Genomic DNA, 16,690 nt, shown 5'->3' with positions numbered 1-16,690 from the left:
GGGGAAGTTAGGGCATCCAAGCATACTTCACAGATATAGATATCTAACTCTCAAACACACACATGCCATACCAAAATTTGGTTCAAAATATTTAAGTTGCCAGGTGAAGCACTCATCTCAGAAAATGCCAACATTACGACTGCCTACATATTCTCAGTTCTGTCCCCTTATGCATATGCATTATAATGTAGTGTTTTAAATAGGGATGTAAAATATTAATGGTTATATAGTTAACTGATAAGTAGTCTTACTATTAACCCTCCCTCGTTCACCCACCTCTTTCTGGGTGATAATCAGCTGGTAGAAGACCTTGCTGGGGGCTGGGGCCTCCATGTGGGTCTCGAACAGGTTCTCCTGCAGCAGAGATGCCAGTTTGGGATGTTGATAAGAGTTGATTATAGCATCCAGGAAGGGGTGAGCATCACATTTCTTTGTGAAGACATGTCTCTGCACAGAACCAAGTGGGAATCTTGCAGAAAAATAGTATGTGATTATATAATTAAAGATATATCTTAAAGCTTGTACAGGAGACAGAGTTAAGACTAACAGGACAATCTTCACTTTGTTGTTTCTTTGTTTGTGAGTGCTTAAGAATCTTTTGAGCTTTTAGTATGGAATATAAATAGTTTTATAATACCATCACACTTTTGTAAAGAGGATCACAAAATTTACGTTGTTCATGAAAGAACTGTTAATGGTTTTCTTTATTCCTACTTTAACTTATAGTTCTGACAGATCTTCTAGATGCCATGCATAGTCTTAGAGAGAAATTTGAGATTAAATCCTATTGTCAGTGTACCAGCAAACAGAGCATACAAACTGGGAAGTTCCCTGCAATGAATGGTGTCTCTCAGGTGAGTCTATAGTATTTTTAAGTTCGGAGTTTAGTGTTTAGACATGTTGATATTTGTTGATTTTTTTTAAAAAAATATTTGAATAATATCAATAAATCAACTTTTTCATGAATTTTATATAATTCTGTTCTGTGTAATTAATATATTAGCAAATTACCATCGTTGCTACTGTTTTGCTCATATTAAAACAAAATACTATATTTAAAAATAAAATTGTTCTCCTCTATAGGTTTTACAGAATGTCCTTAATCACAGTAATAAAATTTCTCTGTGCATGCCTGAGTCTCAGCAGCCGAATACCCCTCAAAAGTCTGAGACAAATGGCAATACAAGTCCAGGGAGTGATGTAAGTGCAGACAGCAAGTTAACTCCACCAGAATCCCAGTCTCCACTGCATTGGTTAGCTGATCTAGCAGAGCAAAAAGCCAGAGAGGAAAAGAAAGGTAAATATTAGACATACTAAAGTTAAGTGCGTGGTTTTGGGTGCTCCAGGAATTTGTGCTGAACTCACTATAAAAAAAATTCCACATTGGGTTTCATTTGTGTCATAAATAATTAAAATGTCATATTTCCTAATCTTAAAAACTCAGTGCTGCCTTCTAGGGGCATCAAAACTAGTTACCAATTATTTGTTGAATATAACAGAGAAGCCACTAGTGGAATGCATATGTAATGTGTTAGTGTTTCCCAGCCTCTCTCAGCTACAGCATCTCTCATTTGTGACAGGTGCACACTCAGCTACATGTCTGAGATGTTGAGGAAGGCCTTTTCATGGTACACTGTTTGACTGCATTTTGAAGGATCTAATTCATCCTCTGGTGTGTTTTCAGGTGAATAAAGCACTAGTGCTACAGTATATTACCACCACTATAAAATGCAGGATGCCAGTGTTCGAATTTCTGCATCATGACACAATCATGTATCAAAAGTATTTTTTATTTTAGAAAATAAAGAATGTCTTCCTGGAAAACATACTAAAGAAGAGAGAGACCAAGAGAGTTCAGAGTCTCTAAATTGTAAAACATCTCCTCCTGTGTCCCAGAACAACGAACAGGGCTCAACCTTACGAGACCTACTGACTACAACAGCTGGCAAACTGCGTCTGGGCTCTACAGATGCTGGCATTGCTTTTGCTCCAGTTTACTCTACAGGCACAACAGTGAGTGTATTTCCATAATGCATGGGGTTTTGAAAATTCACACAACTTGCTTTGGTACATTTTAATTAGAACAGCCTAATGACACTAGCTTTGAATGTTAATTTATAATTAAATATGTAAGTAAACATCACTAAAGCTTCCCTGAAAGAAAGGTAACTTGCATGTTTAGTGATGATTGATACATATTGTAAATAATTTGGACATTGATTTAGATTAAACATTGACTTAGTAATTTAAAGAGAGTTGAATATATTCATTGTCATTTTAACTGCAGTTCCCTGATTCCAGATGATTATTTCAGTAAACTTTTCTGTGGGTGCAATATATTAGTATATAGTTTTTATTTATATTTAATATTTCTGACATTCTGTTGAAGAAGGTAAATCTAAAATTTCCTAGTAAACTATTTTTGTTTTTCTACAAGGGTGGCAAAGGTGGAAGGACTATGCCAAACATTCTTGATGACATAATTGCTTCAGTTGTAGAAAACAAGATTCCACCAAATAGACCACCAAAGATAAATGTAAAATCTGAACTGAAGGATGGGCCAAAAGATGGTCAAAAATCTATTCTGGATGATTGCAGTAAATTCTACAGCGGTATTCCACATTCCTGGATCTGTGATAAGCATATTTTGTGGCTCAAAGATCATAAAAACAGCAGCAACTGGAAGCTCTTTAAAGAGTGCTGGAAACAAGGAAAGGTACATATCGAAGTGCAGTTCTATTATGAAAAGTGACTCTAGGTATAGGTTCCATGTTTGTGTGTCTGAGACTTTCAGATCCATTCTGCTCAGTTTACAAGTAAAATGATGGTAATTCAAACTTTCAGCTGTATTAGGTTAGCAGGGCTAACAGGAGTAAAACCTAACTAGTCAGTAAAGTGAACAGGTATTTTCATCATCATCATATTATTTCACCATCAGCAGTAGTTTCTCCCTCCATCACCAACACAAACTCCCACTAATTCAATAGTATGACCTTTAGAATTTAACCTCAACTCCGCAGGTGCCACGCCAGGTAAATTTTTTTTTTTTTTTTAAAAGTAGGGAATTGGAAATAAATTTAACAGCTAAAGATATAAAGACAACTGAAAGAAGTCTGAATGCACATCTTTTGTTCACCCTTGGCAAATACAGAATATATGTGTACTGAAAGTAGAGTTTAAAATAAAAACATAATTACTTGAGGTTTTTTTCCACAAAGATTAGAAAGTATATTCATAGATTATTTGGATCCAGTGATGCAGATTGTTCAAATGATGTTAGGTAACTGGAGAAATTCTAGACTTCTTCTTATTTACACCAGTGTAGAGAAATATGGGTTAAAAGTAGTCCAAAGTTACAGTTTTAATTTATTAAGTTTTTCCTAAAATTAGATAATAGGAAGAAAAATCAGATTTTACTTGGCAGGTGGTGCTGTGGGAGAGAAACAGCATATTAAACAAGCTACTCTTCATAATTATAATAATAATAGAAGATGGAATTAAATTAGCCACCCTAACTGAATATGTTACTAACAGGCATTTGCAGTTACAGAAGAAACTGGGATGGGGGAATGAAAATAATCTGGATGGATTGAGATTAGAAAGTGAGATGGTTTAAAGGAAAGAAAAGCACAGTTACGACTTTGGACAGAACTACATGTGTTCATGTTTGAAATGGTTTTTCACAACAGTAAGGGTTGGAAATGCAATTTTTATTGAAATGGAAACTTAAATTTTGAAAACTCAAATATTGAAATACTGAAAACTCAAAATCTAAAAGAACTGAGTGATAACACTCCCCATGCACTGGGGAAAATTTCTTATCACTAGAGACCAGCCAAATTTATTTGATAGGTTATTTAACAAATTTAAGTATTGTGTTCCTTTTGTTGGTTTTGTTGCATCAGTCAAAACTGAAGTTTGTCTCACTGGTCTGCCACATTTACTAGCTTCTGGGGTTGTATAAGCAGAAAATGTAAATACATATGCTAAGAAGCACTAAATATGTAAGCAAAAAACTTTAGAATGACTTGAGCTCATCAGTATTGTGTGGTGTTCTTTGAGTGCTTGCTCATGTCAGTTCCATTTTAAGTGTGCACACGCCCACGTGCATAGTTGTTGGAGATTTCTGCCTTAGCGGTATCTGTCGGGCTGGCTGTAGCACCCTCTGCAGTGGCACTCCCATGCGGTGTTATATCAGGCGCCGCCAGCCCTGCACCCTCTCAGTTCCTTCTTACCACCCGTGATGGTTGGTTGGAGTGCCTTGTCTTGCATCGCAAGAGCAGTAGCGGTTTTTCCTCATAGACTTCATTCTGTTCGTTGTTGTATATAGTTCATAGTGGTTAGTCATAATGTTAAGTTAGTAGAGTCCTGGTTGGGACTTTGCCCCAAGCAGAGCATGCCCCGCTCTCCCAGCTTCAAGTCATGCAGCAGGCCGATGCCGATAAGTGATCCCCATGACAGTTGTCTCAAGTGTCTTGGAGAAAGCCACAGAAAGGGCATATTGTATTTGCAAGAACTTTCGCCCTCGCACCCAAAAGGAGCAGGATATCCACTTGAGTCCCTCCTAATGGAGGCTGCTCTTCACCCCGCGTTGGAATCCTCCACCAGATCCCATGCCCAGTACATCAGCTTTGGTGCACAGTGCGCTGCCAGCACCAGACTCGGCCCAGCAGCATTCCCCCTCGCTGGTGCCAAGGAAGTGGCAGAAGAAGCAGACCTGTTTGTCAGGAAAGTTTATCGGATGGCCAGCTTACACTTTAGGGTCTCTAACCACCAGGCCCTGCTGGGAGGTTATAGCTTTAATCTATGGGACTTTCTTAATAAGGTGGAAGAGGCTCTCCCACAGGACCGTGCCCAAGAGTTCGCTGAGTTGGTGAGTGAAGGCATGGCGATGGTCCGGGGAGTCCTCCAGATGGGATGTGAATGTATTCAGCTGCCAGGGTGGTCACATCGGCGGTGGCCATGAGACGCAACTCCTGATTGCAGGCTTCTGAGCTGTCCCAGGAGATGCAGACCACGATCCAGGACCTCACATTTGAAAGTTTGGGGCTCTTCTCTGAGCTGACTGACTGTAGGCTCCATGGACTCAAGGACTCCCAAGCCACCTTCCACTCCCTGGGCTTGCACGCCCCTCAGCCAGTCAGGAAGCCGTTCTGACCTCTGCCGCTGCCTCCTCAGTCGCAGTGTAGGTCCTGTGGGGCTCTCAGGTTTGGCTCCTGCATGAGGAAGGACAAGGATAAGGGGCGTAAGAGACACTACCCGTCCTCTTCCCACCTGGCTGCCCAACCTGACCCTCCCAGAAGTCAGGGAGGCCAGAAGCAGTCATTTTGAGGATGCACTAAGGGACAGTACTGGATCCAACCCTCCCTTTCCTCAACTGCCTCTGTCCTTTCCGGTTGCCCTGGTCCCATGTCACTTCGGACCACTGGGTGCTTGATACAGTTTCGTCAGGCTGCAGGCTGATTCCTGAGCAACTCCTCGTTCAGGAGGCTGAAAATGTCCTGCACCTTGAGCCAGTGGAAAAGGTTTCTCGGAACATGGAAGGCAGAGGATTTTACTCCCGTTACTTCCTAATTCCGAAGGCAAAGAGGGGCCTCAGACCCATCCTAGACCTGCGTCGCCTCAACAAGTCCTTCAAGAAGTTGAAGTTTTGCATGGTCTCTCTAGCCTCCATCATTCCCTCCCTGGATCCAGGAGATTGGTACGTCACCCTTGATTTAAAGGATGCATACTTCCATATGTCCATCTTCCTGGGCCACTGACACTTCTTCCTCTTCACGTTGGGCCAGTGCCATTTCCAGTTCATGGCAATGCCCTTTGGTCTCTTGTCGACCCCAAGAGTGTTCACAAAGTGTATAGCGCCAGTGGCCGCTTACCTGAGATGTCGAGGAGTCCAAATATTACCCCTACCTTGATGACTGATAAGCGGCCGGTCCCCAGATCAGGTGCGGAGGCATCGCGATCTGGTATGTTCCACCTGTTGCAATCTGGTGTTGATAACAAATGAGAAAAAGTCAACCTTAACCCCGGTACAATGAATAGAATTCATTGGAGCGGTCCTTGACTCCACTCGGGCCAGGACCTTCCTCCCTGAGACTCGGTTCCAGGCCATGGCAGACCTCATTGCGGGCCTGCGGACCCACCCGCTCACCACTGCTCACATGTGCCTGAGACTGTTGGGCCACATGGCAGCATGTACTTATGTGGTCCAGCACACATCTTTGCCTCAAACCCCTTCAGGCAGGGCTAGCGTCGGTCTACGTCCCCAATGTCAGGGAACTCATGGCAGTTCGACTAGCCTGCCAAGCCTTTCTACCTCAGATTCAAGATAGGGTGGTGCAGGTCCTGACGGACAATACGGCTACGGTCTTGAATATCAACAGGTAGGCAGAGCCAGGTCGCCTGCCCTCTGTCAGGAAGCCCTCTGGCTCTGGAACGTCTGTCTGCAGCACAACATCCATCTTGTGGCCGCTCACCTTCCAGGGACCAAGAACACTTTGGCAGATCACCTCAGCAGGACATTCTTGTCTCACCATAAATGGTCCCTTCATCCGGAGTTGGTCAGTTCCAACTTCCGCAGGTGCGGAACTCCCGTGGGTGGACCTGTTCGCGTCTAGGCAGAACAGGAAATGCCACGTCTTCTGCTCGATTGGGGGTATGGACGGAGAATGCTTGTCGGATGCCTTTCTGCTTCTGTGGTCGGGGGCTTTGATGGACACCTTCCCTCCAGTGCCGTTGCTGGCCAAGGTCTTCACAAGGATCAAACAGGACAGGATGAGGGTCATCAGGGTCATCCTCATAGCACCGGCATGGCCGCGCCAACACTGGTTAAGCAGTCTGCTGGACCTTTCAGTGGCAACCCCATTCCAGCTACCACTCAGGTTGGACCCGTTGTCCCAGAACCATGGCAGTCTTTTGCTCCCCAACCTGGCTGCGTTACATCTGACGGCCTGGCTGCTGCATAGGGTTCAGCGCATCCTGTTGAGAAGTAAGAAGCCCTCCACCAGAGTGACCTACCTGGTCAAGTAGAAATTGTTCACTTGCTGGATTGCAGACAAAGGTGTTCTTCCCTAGCAGGCTGCCTGCAACTTATTCTTGACTGCCTCCTGCATCTCAAGCTCCAAGGCCTGTCCCTCTCATCAGTCAAGGTCCACCTAGTGGCCATCTCCGCCTTCCACCTGCTGTTCAAGGGCAGATCAGTTTTTGCTCAGGATATCACAGCCAGATTCCTTAAGGGCCTAGAGTGCCTCCACCTGCAAGTCAGGGACCCTGTCCCACAGTGGGATTTGAATCTGGTGCTGTGGCAGCTCACGGGTCCTCCCTTCGAGCCTCTGGCTTCCTGCTCTCGCCTTCTCCTGTCTTGTAAGGTAGCATTCCTGGTCACAGTGACGTCAGCCCACCGAGTATCCAAGATTCGGGCGCTCACCTCAGAGCCACCGTACACGGTCTTCTACAAGGACAAGGTCCAGCTAAGGCCACACTCGGCTTTTCTTCCCTAGGTAGTCTCTCAGTTTCATTCAAGCCAGGACATTTACTTATGCGGCTTCGGAAAGAAGACCAGTAAGTCAGAGGAGGAGCGTAGGCTACATGCCCTACACATCAGGAGGACTCTGGCTTCATCCTGTCAATGTAGAAGGGCATTCTGTAAGTCGACGCACTTTTTTGTTGCTGTGGTCGACAAGATGAAAGGTTGCCCTATATCCACTCAAGGAATTTCCTCTTTGGATCACTGCCTGCATTCACTTCTGCTATGACAAAGCTAAGGTGCCACCCCCGGCAATCGTCACCGCCCACTCTACCAGGGCACAAGACTCTTCAGCAGCCTTTCTGGCCCATGTGCCTATTCAGGACATCTGTAGAGTGGTCCCTTGGTCGTCTGTCCATACCTTTATATCCCACTATGTACTGACCCAGCAGGCCCAGGATGGTGCTGGCTTCAGTAGGGCAGTACTGCAAGCCACTAAGCTGTGAACTCCAGGCCCACCTCTGTGCATACTGCTTGTAAGTTACCTAAAATGGAATTAACATGAGCAAGCACTTGAAGAAGAAAAACGGTTTCCTACCTTTTCATAACTGTTGTTCTTCAACATGTGTTGCTCATGTCCATTCCATTTCCCACCCTTCTACCCCTGTCGGAGTTGTCGGCAAGAAGGAACAGAGAGGGCCAGGGCAGGCAGCGCCTGATGTACCGCTGCGTGGGAGCATGGCTCCAGAGGACGGCACAGGCGGCCCTACACTAAAGCAGAAATCTCTGACAACTGTGCACGTGGGCACACGCACTCCTAAAATGGAATGGACGTGAGCAATGCATCTTGAAGAACAACAGTTACGAAAAGGTAGGTAACTGTTTTTTTCTCAGTTCATTAGTAATTACAGTTTTTGAATCAAATATCTACACTGATACTAGAAAAAAACGTTCTCTAACAACGGTTACAACGCAGACACTTTGAGAAGAAGAATTGTGATGTGCGCTGAGGATAACTGAAAGTGTGACGCTGTACCCAACAAGTTTTATATATTTTAAATAATTGAACCTTTTATTACAGAACATGAATTTAGTCTTGTGCTTGTTCTATTTCACTGTTTAATATCTGACTGCTCAGATATCTGAACTTTTGGAGAGTGAATTAGTAGGATCGGTATGTAGCATATATTGGCCCTTTCCCCATATTGAAAGGTATATTTTTAATAGATTTTATTACTGTGCTCAGAAGTTTGTAAGGCACATCACAAATAGTTTTCTCAGTGTCAATGTAGATATTTGATTCAAATTCTGTAATTACTATTAACAAATAAGAAGGATTCTCCTAAATTGTGTTGAAGATTAGGCAACAGAAAAATTCTCAATGAAATCCTGATCATATTGAAGTCAATGGCAGTTTTGCCATTGACTTCAGGGGGCCAAGACTTCACCCCAAGACTAGAATGTATTTATTTGCTTTGGCTTAATTGAAAAAGCACCATCTTGAAATGCAGTTTGTATTAGACTTTTACCATTTCTTTATTTATTTTTAAGCCTGTGTTAGTGTCTGGAGTGCACAAGAAGATGAACATCAACTTGTGGAAGGCAGAGTCAATTAGCCTAGATTTTGGAGACCACAAAGCTGATCTGCTAAACTGCAAAGACAGCATTATTTCAAACACCAATGTCAAGGAATTCTGGGATGGTTTTGAAGAAGTTGCAAGTATGTTATTTCAAGTATATTATTCCAATAATCATAAATACTGTAGCCACATATGCGGCAAACAAAGGATACTCTTTAACCATGGATTTTGAGGTTTTGAAGATGTTTAATTCAAACAAAAATTTTAGCCAATCTGTTTAGAGAGTACAGAGGCTTTGCATTTTGTACGTTTGCAGGATGGCATAGATACAGTATATGCCATAATATTTTCTGTATCACTCTATGAATTTTAAAGTAAATTAAATGTCCAATTTTGAGCTCAGCTATTTAAATGTGTCTTATCTTGGAGCTTGTAAAATTAGTTGCTTAGCACATGCATTAATTTTCAAAGATATGGTACAATATACAGTGTATATCTGAGATCAGAATGGAGCAGTGAAAGTTCAGTTGTATCGACCGGTTCAGTATAAAGAAAAAGCCTAAAATGTGTGTAGTTTTGAATAATTTGTATATTGTTTACAGAACGGCAAAAAATAAAAGGTGGGGAAACAGTTATATTAAAACTGAAAGACTGGCCCTCTGGTGAAGACTTCAAGGCTATGATGCCTGCAAGGTATTTCTTTATTTAAAATTCATAAATTCATTATGATGATTTTATTTGTGTGTCAGAAATAATATGCATCCAATTACATTCTTCGTTCTTTTGTTCTCTAGGTATGAAGACTTATTAAAAAGTTTACCACTGCCAGAATATTGTAACCCAGAAGGAAAATTGAACTTGGCTTCCCATTTACCAGGGTTTTTTGTACGTCCAGATTTGGGACCCAGATTATGCAGTGCGTACGGTAAGTGACTATTAATATCATAGGAATACAGGAATTTCCATACTCTTCCATGCCTGTGTTCCCTTTAATCCAGTATCCTGTCTCTGACCATGGCTAGCATGTGATGGTTTAGAGCAAGGTGCAGTTGTCATTTAGTGAGGAATTATGGATAGACCGTAAAGGAAATCACTTCTAATCTCTCTGTTAATGATTGGTTTATGCCCTGAAGCATGAGGGTATTCCTTATACATTGTATTTTATTATCCTCTCTAATACAGTTGTGGATATTCTCTACAGAGTAATATTGCTTCTATCAGTTTCACTTATTAATAAACTCCCAAGTCATTTAATTTTTCTGCCTCTATATTTATTTTATGTTGAAGACTCAAAAAACCTGTTTCAAATAGACTTTGCTTCCCTCAGTCTTTCTGCACTCCAGTGTCTCCCACAGTTCTAGGTATCTGGGCTGCTCCTCTCCACTCTGCACCTCAGGGAGGCAAATCAATGTTTTGGCGCTCTGGCCATGCTCCCTCTGCCAGATTCTCTGTCTCCTAAGCAGCAGGCAATTGACAGGTCAATTGTTCCCACCCTCATTTGTCTAGTTCTTCAATTTTTTACCCAGTTTTTCCGGAAGTGGTGAGCAGATTTCTCTTTTTCAGATATCTCCTCCTCCCTGGGTTAGTTAACACTACAGTGGTTTAAATCACCCTGAGCTCCACTGCAGCATCTTCCTGCCGGCTCCTCTGCCCCATATAGGCATGGCAGAGCAGCCAAGAAAGCACTGGATCAAATCTAAACTGTGCTCTATGTATGAGGCAGCCTTCCCCCGGCTCAGTAGATTGTGAGTTGTGCCTAGACACCTGACACTCATTCCATTACATCCTGGAGCTATGAGTTGGACAGGCATCTAGGGACTCTTTCCCACCAAAGCATCTGTGACTCTATCATGGGAAAAATGGACCAGGAACTCCAGTGCAGAACAGGGAGAGGCTCCAAAGGTAAAGAGGACTCCAGCCAGTTAACTTACGGGGTAAGACCTAGGGGACCCTGGAGAACAAAGAATGGAGGCTTTGAGGTCAACAAGTTCCCTCCCCCAAGACCCCTACAAGTCTTAAAGTGGGTCCTGAGTGCCCTGGGAAAAGAAGCAGGGCTGCTAATCAGTCTCCCTCTCTCCCAGTTTGACTGAGGACTCTGAAAATGTGTCCCCCCACCCCAGAATGGAACCCAGCAGGGGAGATTTCAGAGAGAGAGATCCATCGAGACGGCTTTAGGCACAAAAGGCTTCACCAAAGCCACAGCAGAGCTTCTACACTCCCAACGTGCCCAAAAAGAGCTGAAAAAACCAGAGAAAATCCAGAAAGTACAAATCTTCTGACCTCTTGCCCCTCCTCCTCTTCCGAAAACGAGCTGTCAAGGGCTGAAACCAAACAGGTCTGGAAAAAGAGGAATTCCAGGCTGTGCAGTAAGGTTGTCTCCATGATTCAAATTCAACCTGACACAGCTGTAGCATTCCTAGCAAGGGCAGAGCAGGGTGGTTATTTCCTCAGAAGGGGAAATATGCCTGAAGAAGCCCCCGGGTAGAAAGATGAAGGCCACTCTCTAAAAGGCTGCCTCTGCCACCCTCAGGGCATCCCTAATAGCTACCTGCCTTGCAAAAGCGTGTCTCTCCTGGATGGAAGATCTCAGAGCCCTTAATGACAGAGATCACCCTGACATTGGTTCCATTTTAAAGAAGGGCTTCCTAGAAACAGCATTTGTAGCTGATGCTTCAATGGCTGTAATGAAGTCCTCAGTCCAAACCAGGATTTCCAGATCTGTAGCCAGATGCTACTTATGGCTCCAACCCTGGAAAGTGACTACCCATTCTAAGCAGGTCCTGTGCTCGGCCAAGTTCACAGGCTCTCTCTTTTTTGGAAAAAAGCTGGATAAGATGGTGGTTAACAGTGCTGCAAAATCCAAACATTAACTTTCTTTCATTGGTAAGTGCCCTCAGAAAAGAATATAGACTGGCCTTCAGACAGAGGTGCTCCTTTCAGAGGTGCTCCTTTAGTTTGTCATCATAGAGTTACCAACAAAGGGACAACAGATTCCCCAAAGGAAAACAGTAGAACCGAGTTTGAGGGGAAATCCAGAGTGATCTCAGCCTCCTTGCAAACCCACTTTGACAAAGATTGCATGTAGACTCTGCCCAGAACTGAGACTAGGGGACAAAATTTCCCATTTCCTGGAGGAATGGTTTACATTGGCCACAGACAAGTGAGTCAGGGGTATAGTAAGCGAGGGATATTTCCTCAAGCTACAGGCTCCACCCCATCCATTCTTCATCCAGTTTCCCATTTCCAGCAATCCCTTAAAGCACAATATGATTCAGAACGAAGTATCTCATCTTTCAGATATGGGAATGCTAGAGTGTGTTCCCTCTCAGGGTTGTATGCAATCTGTTTCATTTTGCAGAAACGCACAGGGGGTATCCAAGCCGTTTTGGACCTCAAAAGGCTCAGCAAGTGAATGAAGAGAACAAGATTTTGGATGGAGACTCTGGCCTCTATTGTGTCGTCCCTGGTGCGGGGAGACTTCCTGACTTCAGTGGATCTAGGACAGGGGAGGGCAAACTACAGCCCATGGGCCGGATCCGGCCTGTCAGGGCTTTCAGTCCGGCTTGCAGGATTACCAGCCCCATGGCGCAGCGTGGCTAAGGCAGGCTCCCTGCTTGCCCTGGCCCCACACCGCTCCCAGAAGTGGCCGGCACCATGTCCCTGCTGCCTCTGTGTGTGTGTGCGGGGCGGGGGGAGTAGAGGGCTCTGTGCACTGCCTGCAGGCACTGCCCCCTGCAGCTCCCCATTGGTTGGGAACGGGGAACCACAGCCAATGGGAGCTTTGGGCGAGGCGAGGGTGGTGCATGGCAGAACCCCATCCCCAGGAGCCATTGCCAGACATGCTGGACACTTCTGGGAACGGTGCAAGGCCAGGGCAGTCAAGGAGCCTGCCTCAGCCCCTCTGCACGCCGCTGCCACCCTAGCGTCGCTCAAAGTAAGCGGTGCCAGGCCAGAGCCCAAACCCTTCCTGCACCCCGCACCCCAACTCCCTGACCTGAGCCCCTTCCTGCACACCGCACTCCTTCCTGTGCCCCGAGCCCCTTCCTGCACACCGCACTCCCTCCTGTGCCCCAACCCCCCGTCCCAGCTCTATATTCATGGCACTGCATACAATTTCCCTACCCAGATGTGGCCCTCAGGCCAAAAAGTTTGTCCACCCCTGATCTAGGAGGTGCCACCACAGACTTCTGAGGTTTCCCTATGTCAGGAAACATAATCAGTACCCAGCACTCCCGTTCAGTCTGTTCTCAGCCCTCAGGGTTTTTTCAAAGATGGCAATCATAGCCAGATTCAGCTCACAGGGAGCCCACCTGGATGACATCCTGATCAGAGCTCCATCAGAGTGAGCAGCTCACAGAGCCTTGTTCAGATGTTGTAGCTCCTGCTGGCTCAGTTTCATTATCAATGTCCAGAAAAGTTTGATTCCATCCACCAGAATTACTCATCTGGGGGGTGAAAATAGGCACCTCACTATGAAAGCTCTACCCATCATTAGAAAGATTCCAGAAAATCCAAGATGTTATCTGCTTCAGAGCCACAGAAAACATGCCATAGCACTGTGCCTTGAACAGGTAGGCCTTTTGGTGGTGTGTATATAGGATCACTCCATGGCCACAGTCATGCATCAGGTGCGTTCAAGCCTTCATCTTAAAAGTGTGGGACCATTCCTTGGAACACATGAAATATCATGAATGGATTCCAGTATAGGGGCTCAACTCCCTACAATGGATGTGAGCTCAGGACATTGTCCACAAAGGATGCTCTTCTGCTTTCCAACCAACTCCAGCCTGGAGAGTTTGGTAACACGTTTGCAAACCCAAACAGCTCAGGGCCTCTGGAGCCCCAAGGAAACGGCTCATGGCATAAACCGTCTAGAGCTGAGAGCGGTCAAGCTGATTCTGCAGTAGTTCCAGACCACTGTAGAGGAGAACCATGTCCTGATTCAGTCAGACAGCACAATTGCAGTTGCATATTTAAACCAAGGGGAACTGAGGAACCTGGCACTACACACGAAAGCAGTAGAAATAATGAGGTGGGTGGAGCAATTTCTCCTTTCCTTCAGAGCATTCCACATAAAAGGGGATGTGAACCAAAAGGCAGGCTAGCTCAGTGGGCTCATGGTTGTCAACTCAGAGTGGTGTCTGAATAGGAGGTTTCTGATCTCAGAGTTCAGATGTTTGGCCTCCATTCAACTGACCCATTGATGAATCATATGAACTCAGAGCCCGTAATACTTCACCAGGGAGTCAGACCCCAGATCCATGGCGCTTGTCCCACAGTTGGCTGCTGAATCTATTCTACGTGTTTCTACCCTTTCCACAACTGGGGAGGGTGGTCCAGAAAATAAAACAAGAACAGGCAGTGATAATACTGATAACACCACATTGGCAGAGGAGACCTTGGGGTTCAAACCTGATATTGCTGAAACTGGAGCCTCCTTTCCAACTTATATGGAGACTGGACATTCTCTCATAAAGTCCTCTTCTTCATCTGGACTGGGAGCGGCCTCAACTAACAGCCTGTCTATTAAAAAGGAAGCTCTAAAAGATCTTGGTCTGTCCTCCAGAGCCATTAAGACATTGCTTTCATTTAGAAAAGTATCAACACTAAAGGCATACTCCTCAGTCTGGTCCAGATTCAACAACTGGTGCCAAGAGCACAGTGCAAATCCCAGAAATCCAGGAATTCCAGCCATTTTGGGTTTTCCCCAAGGAGAAAGAGGTCTTCAGCCCAATACCATTGCACATCAAGTGTCTGTTCTTAGTAGCAGGATGTTCACAGGATCCTCTGGCTCCCTCCCAGATAACAAGATTCCTTTGAGCAGTCCAATTAGCTAGACCTGCAGTCAAGCTGCTATTTTCAACATGGGACCTACCTCAAGTGTAGAGGGCTTTGACAAACTATCCCTCTGAGTCTTTGCCTTCACTGTTGCCATTTTACTTATCTATTAATACTTGTTTCTTAATAGCTGTCACGTCCACCAAGTGAGTGCCGGAGCAGGCAGCCTTTTCTATACAAGAGTCTTACTGTGTGTTCCATGAGGACAAGGCAGAGCTCAGGACAAATCCTTTCTTCCTAAGATATATTCCTCCTTCCACATTTCCCAAGAGGTTGTGCTTCCTTCGTTTTGTCAAAAAACACAGCATCCAACTGAAAAAATATGGCACACCTTAGATTTTCAAAGTTCTGCTTATACCTATCTTAGATGTATAGAATCACAAGGCGATTGGGCTCTCTCTTCATGTCCTTCCATCCAAAATGCCAGGGACTCAGAGTTTCCATGTTCTCCATTGCTAGTTGGATTAAACTATGCATTGTGGAAGCCTACCAAGCATCAGTGGTTCCTGTTCCAGAAGGGATAAAGCACACTCCATAAGATTTTGTACCACCTCGTGGGCAGAATGAGCAAGTGCGTCCACTTTGGAAATTTGCAAAGCAGCCACTTGGTCTACAGCTAATACCTTTGGGTATGTGTACACTATGAAATTAGGTTGATTTTATAGAAGTCGATTTTTAGAAATTGATTTTTTACAGTCTATTGCATACGTCCCCACTAAGCGCATTAAGTTGGCGAAGTGCGTCCTCACTATCATGGCTAGCATCGACTTACGGAGCGGTGCACTGTGGGTAGCTATCCCACAGTTCCCGCAGTCTCTGCTGCCCATTGGAATTCTGGGTTAAGATCCCAATGCCTGATGGGGCAAAAACATTGTCATGAGTGGTTTTGGGTACATGTCGTCAGTCGCCCCTCCCTCCGTGAAAGCAAAGGCAGACAATCATAGAATCATAGAATATCAGGGTTGGAAGGGACCTCAGGAGGTCATCTAGTCCAACCCCCTGCTCAAAGCAGGACCAATCCTCCATAGTTGCCCCAGATCCCTAAATGGCCCCCTCAAAGATTGAACTCACAACCCTGGGATTAGCAGGCCAATGCTCAAACCACTGAGCTATCTATCCCATCCCAATCTCTCCCCACAATCATTTCATGCCTCTTTTCTTGGGTTACCCATGCAGATGCCATACCACGGCAAGCATGGAGCCCACTCAGCTCACCATCACCACTGCTGTTGTGGGCAAGTCTACTGTCGGGGCTGCTGTGATCCAAGTAGCCAGTGCAATCGTTGACGTTCTGTTATCAGGGGTAGTGACTCTGGGAAATGTGTGGGCCTTTTTAGATTTCAAGCCTAGATTAGATTAGAGGCCTAGACCGTTCATTCCCGTATGCTAGATTCCCCCGTACCACAATGGGTGTTGTCCTGTCTCACGGGACCCCCCTTTGAACCTCTGGCCACATGTTCCTGGTCTTACCTCTCATGGAAAGTAGCATTCCTTGTAGCAATCACGTCGACCCAATGTGTCTTGGCACTCAGGGCCTTGTCCTCGGAACCCCCATATACGGTCTTCCACAGGGATAAAGTCCAGTTTCGCTCACATCCCACATTCCTCCTGAAGGTGCTCTCCGCCTTCCATATGGAGCAGGACATTTTTCTTCCAGTGCTCTGTCCTAAGCCCCATTCCTCCAACAAGGAACACCGCCTTCACACGCTCAATGTGCATAGAGCGCTGGCCTTTTATCTGGATCGGACCACGCCCTTCCGGAAATCCTCGCAACTGTTTATTGCCTCGGCTGAGCGTATGAAGGGGC

The 16,690-nt window shown here is 45.1% G+C and overlaps 1 protein-coding gene across 4 annotated transcripts in view; it reads left to right on the top strand.

Annotated features, from left to right (window-relative positions):
• The window catches only part of JMJD1C (jumonji domain containing 1C), a 306,723-nt gene that overhangs the window by 264,890 nt on the left and 25,143 nt on the right, over positions 1–16,690 (top strand). For 3 of the 4 annotated variants that reach the window (XM_073353432.1, XM_073353433.1, XM_073353434.1), the window contains exons 15-21: positions 727–854; positions 1,084–1,297; positions 1,799–2,013; positions 2,438–2,716; positions 9,017–9,185; positions 9,648–9,738; positions 9,840–9,970. In XM_073353432.1, the coding sequence (XP_073209533.1) occupies positions 727–854; positions 1,084–1,297; positions 1,799–2,013; positions 2,438–2,716; positions 9,017–9,185; positions 9,648–9,738; positions 9,840–9,970 (1,227 nt within the window). Of the gene's footprint in view, positions 1–726; positions 855–1,083; positions 1,298–1,580; positions 1,685–1,798; positions 2,014–2,437; positions 2,717–9,016; positions 9,186–9,647; positions 9,739–9,839; positions 9,971–16,690 lie in introns of those variants that run through there. The other variant, XM_073353435.1, reaches the window with a different exon arrangement.

This window comes from Lepidochelys kempii, chromosome 7, assembly GCF_965140265.1.
Source record: "Lepidochelys kempii isolate rLepKem1 chromosome 7, rLepKem1.hap2, whole genome shotgun sequence".
Classification (NCBI taxonomy): domain Eukaryota; kingdom Metazoa; phylum Chordata; order Testudines; family Cheloniidae; genus Lepidochelys; species Lepidochelys kempii.
Note: the sequence above shows the minus strand (reverse complement) of the source record. Positions and strands in the feature narration are given on the sequence as shown.